Here is a 4,829-nt window from a genome sequence, read left to right on the forward strand (position 1 = left end):
GGTCCTAGACTTTGTGAAGGGACGAAGCACATAACTGCGTGAGAATGTGCAGATTCTGGGCGGAGTTCATACCTCGGGGAAGAAAGGATTTATAAACTCCTCTTGTTTCCGCTTCTGCCCTGATGTGGAGACACGGCTTGCTGCTTTGGGGCGGGGCCCTGGCGGAGCAGATAGGGCAGAGGGGCCCGCAACAGTTCTGAAGGCATCTTTGAGCTGGCAAGGGGCGAGGCTATGGCTTTGGAGGGCGGGGCCTCTGCAGAGTTTTCTTCCCGTCCAAGGGGTGTGGCTCGTAGATCGGAGGGGCGGGGCTGATAACCGAAGCATCCTCCACCCCGGTGAGGTGAAGCGCAGCCTGGGAGTTAATGGGCGGAGCCTGAGACTCAGCTTTCGGCCTAGGCGGAGCCTGGGTCTGGGCGCAGGCGGGGGCTCTGCCCTGGGAGGCCGTCTGTTTAGGCCCGCACGCAGCTCCGCATCTGGTGCTCATTACTAGATGACAAAGAGCCGGCTCTGGGCCCCCTTCCCTACACCCATCCTCCCGCGGACTGCAGCGCATTTAACTCTTTCTTTCCCTCAGGGTGCTGTCGACCCTCTGCCCAGGGTCACGGGAAGGAGCTTCAGGCCTCTGTCCCAGCAGACGGTGTCATTCCATAAGTGATACCTGCATCCCCTCAGACCCAGGCTTTCTGGGAAACCAGGCGACCTCCCTCAATTCCATCCATCAACCACTGCCATCCCCCCGCCCCCTCGACTACGTCTCCGAGGTTAAAGCTGGGAAGGATCTGGCAGGGGCGTCTGGTTTGAGTTAGGGGAACGTGAGAGTTGGCTACCCGGGCCATGCGTTCCCTCCGCCCCTCTGCTAACCCCCACTCCCAGTTGGTCCTCAGCTCCGCACTCGCTAGCTCTCCTGGTCTCCTGAGGTACAGTCCTTGGGCGAGAATGTGGCATAGGGGTTTAGGGTAGAGTAAGGGCGCAGGGCCACCCCTCCTCACCTGCCTGGGTGGGGGTGCGGCTTTGCCCAGCCCTAATTAGAGGCCCCGAGAGGGCTGAGCTGAAAAAATTATAGAGGTGGTGGAACCGGCGCCTCCCTCTCCCAGGTCCCATCCCTTCCCCCCAAGGACAATCAACCGAAGATGAGGGGGAGGTTATCCCACACTCGGTGATCATTGACCAGCCAGTTCCTCGGTTCTTAGGACACCAGCCCTAAATATCCTGGGCCTTCGCTCAAGCTAGGGTCAGGGTGGAGAGTCAAGTGTGGCCTCTAATGGGAAAGTCTTGTTTCTAAGTGGGCCCCGGGAACTAGAACTGGGCTTTCTCCATCCCGGCCTCCCGGGCGCCTATTTCCACCTCCTCCCCTACTACCTCCTATGAAGGAGGAGTACCTACCACCCAGGGGGGTAGCATCCTTGGGTGACCCTGATTCCCCCCACCCAGACTTCTGGGCAGCCTATGACGATGGAAAGAATGTTCAGAAGAAAGTTCAGAAATGCCAACCACCGGAGACTCCTCTCCCCTGAATCTCCAACCCCATCCTACCTGGGACTCCCAAACCCCAGTTGGACTCCAGTTCATCAGAGACCCTTATCTCAAGACCTTCCCCTGATTTTCTTTGCATTTTAATAAAAAGAGGAACAAATGTGGACTTCCTTCCCTGCCAAGTCCCCAGAATTCTGGGCTTGCTGTGTAACAGTGGACGAGTCAGCCCTCTCAGCTTGTTCCACTGGAAATTCTGAAGCACACCTCCTCTTAAAGCATTCTTACCTTACCTAGATAAATGGGAGGGAGCTCCATTTCCCCTCCCACCAGTCCTCCCAGACCCTTCCCTCAGGCATCAGAGGGGGTCAGGAGTTTTGGGTGAGGTTGGCACCCCATTTATTGGAGATGATCCCAGCACCCACCCCTTGAGGTCCTGGAGGAGGCCTTGGTGTGTCCTTTGCCATGAATGCTGAGCCCAAGGAGCAGAACCCCTTCTGTCCAGCTGGGTAGCCCCCATAAGTCCCTGGTGCGGTCTCATCCATGTGTCCAAAGCGAGTCCCGTCCTTCCTACCCCACAAGGGGTATGTGGACCCCATCACACACTGGTTCTGCAGGTCTGTACCCCTGTGAGGCTGCCTCTGGGGGGCATGGGTTCTGTTGGGCTCTTGTTCCCAGCTTGTGTGACCCAGCGATAGCAGTCAGTGATGCGCTTGTTGGGAGCATGGGGACCACAGCGGGTGCAGTACACGATGCCCAGTGCAAGCAGGACCACCAAGAAGACACATGTTGGTACCAGGAGTGCCACCAGCAGCCACCGGTCATCTCTCTGGCTTTGGCCTGCAAGACCGGCCTCTGCCAAGGCTGTTGGTGCTGCTGTAGGGGGCACTGAGGGCAGCCATGGCACCAATTTGGGACCGGGAACTCCTTCCCTTGGGACTAGAGGGGCTCTGGAATAAGGGCGTGAAGGGCTGATAGTTGAGGTCTGGTTAATGGGGCTCCGAGAGGGGAGGAGAGAAGGGAGGGCTGGAGGATGGGTGGCGGCAGGCACCGGGGCTTCGTGGGCAGAGGACCCCGAGTGGCTGGGTAGAGAGGGCTGGGCAGCTGGGACAGAAAGCTGGGGAGCCTGGGTTCCGATGCCTGGAACATCTGGGGCCAACGGTTGGTGATGGGCTTTGGAAGTGGTATCCCCAGGGTCAAGGTTAGGTGGAATTGGAGGCAAATAAGTGACAGAGTGGGTGTCTGGAGACATAGGGGACTGGTAGGGAGGGAATATTTGGGGATACTTGGTTGAGATAATGGGGGGCTGGTAAGCAGGAGGCCGTGCTGGGTGAGTGCTGAGATAATCCCAGGCTTGTAGCCAAAAGGCAGGTCTGGATAATTGGCCTTGATTTTGGGGATTTGGTGATCAGGGATCACAGTTGGAGGCGTGGCAGGGGCCACGGCAGGCGGCTGGACAGGCCTCAGGGGGGGATGTGTGGCCGAAATAACAGAGGTCTTGTGGGCAGAAGGTAGTGTGGGTTTCATGGCAGAGATCACCATGGGCCGGGTGGCAGAGACCACTGAGGAGTGGTAGGGGCCCCTGGGGGCACTGAGTGGGGGTGGCCAGGTAGGCTCCAGGTGTAATCTCTGAGGCTCTCCATCCTGTGGGAAATTAGGCCTGTAGCCCAGGCCAAAGTCAGGTGGTTGTGTAGGTGCCATCCACAGGACCCTCTGCTCCTCTGTCCAGGTGCCATCAAAGACCTCCCAGGCCTCCTCTTCATCCTCGCCTTCTTCCTCATCATCCAGCAGCTCATCTCTAAGGTCCTGGGAAGCCTGGGCACCCATGGCTCCTGCAGGGCTACAACTGATGCCATCTGCCTCAAGCTCATGACCTTCATTGCAATAGCATTCAAAGCCACCAACATAGTTGACACACATCTGCTGGCATACTCCAGCAATCTGGCACTCATCCGTGTCCACGCAGCGGTGTGGCTCGTCCTCAGCTGGCCGGAAGCCCAGGCGACAGTGGCAGCTGTAGCCTTGTGGCCCACCAGGCTCACACTGATGTTCACAGGGGGCCTGGGCACAGGGGTCTTCACAACTGTGCCCATCTGCGGCCAGACGGAAGCCTTCGCTGCAGCGGCAGGACACACCGCCATCCATCTCTTCCACACACTCGTGTTCGCAGCCCCCATTGTCAGGACCGCAGCCAGTCCCTGGGCACAGCGGGCCAGCCTGGGACCAGCCAACGTCACCTGAAGGTTGTTTCACGCACAGCAGAGAGGCTCCCCTGCCAGCCTGGCACTGCACGGCTGCCACGGAGCCAAAGGGTAGCCACTCGAACTCGCTGGAAACCAGGTGGAAGGGTGTGGTGTAGACAGCTGGGCCGGCTTGGCCCACCTCAACCGGCAAGGCAGGGCAGGCACCTTCGAAACCAAACTGGCAGAGGTAGCCATCGACAGCCAGGGTACACGAGCCTTCGAGCCAGCGATGCTCTCCACTGGCCTCAAGGGCGGCACAGCGCTGGGCCGGACAGGGTCCTTCCGTAGCCGGCTGGGCCCAGTTGGTGAAGGCGGTGTCCTGGTCTCCCGTGGTCCATAGGAAGCCCCGCAGTGGGCGCTGAGGCTGGCACTGTCGAGCCTGCCGCTGCAGCCCAATCCACAGCAGCCCGCTGGCCGGTCCGACGCCCACCAGGCTGTCCACACGCCTGGCCTCCTCCGGGGTCCGCGGCGTGGCCAGGTTACCCCCCAACTCCCGGCACGCCCGCCAAGCTTCCAGGAAGGTGCGGCGCCGGGGGAAGAGCGCATAGCAACTGCCCGGGCCGCAGACGGCTCGGGGCTCGGCGGTCCAGGGGGCCTGGCCCAGTGCGGGCACAGCGGCCGCCCAGGCCAGCAGCAGGCGCAGCAGCATCGCGACGCCCCCCGACTGGCCCGGCTCGGGCCTGCCGCGGCTCTTGACAGAGGGAGGGATCAAGGCCTCCGGCGGGAGGGCCGGGGGCGGGCCCTGCGGACTCACGCCTTGTAAGGAGTGGGCTGGGGCGGCTGCCAGCTCCCCTGCTAGCTCCCCGGGGGCTGTTGGAGCAGGAAGCAGTGGGGTGGGGGGTTCTGGGGTGAGAGGCGAAGGGCAGAGGAGGGGAGGAGGTGCAGCTAACTCATGGGCTACCTCAGGCCTTACAGAGCTGAGAGTCAGGAAGAGGGGAACTGCCTGCCTGAGAGGCATCATCCCTGGTCAGCCCTCTGAAACTTCAGCAGAGGCTGCAGCTAAGGCGGCTGGGGTGAAGTTGTCTTCCTGAGAGACTCAAGGAGGCCCGGATCTGGACTCACCAGTATCAATCAGTATGTGGCTGCACTCTCAGCTCAACGACATGCTCAGGCCAG

General features: G+C 60.7%; 1 protein-coding gene across 1 annotated transcript; it reads right to left on the reverse strand.

Moving 5' to 3' along the window:
- Positions 1-1,597: 1,597 nt before the first annotated feature.
- On the reverse strand, positions 1,598-4,379 carry Cd248 (CD248 molecule). The gene is given in 2 exon segments (XM_028892867.2): positions 1,598-2,808; positions 2,811-4,379. Coding segments are annotated over 2 exon segments (2,292 nt in total). The 5' UTR covers positions 4,363-4,379; the 3' UTR covers positions 1,598-2,068.
- Positions 4,380-4,829: the final 450 nt, after the last annotated feature.

Source organism: Peromyscus leucopus, chromosome 1 (assembly GCF_004664715.2).
Source record: "Peromyscus leucopus breed LL Stock chromosome 1, UCI_PerLeu_2.1, whole genome shotgun sequence".
Lineage (NCBI taxonomy): Eukaryota > Metazoa > Chordata > Mammalia > Rodentia > Cricetidae > Peromyscus > Peromyscus leucopus.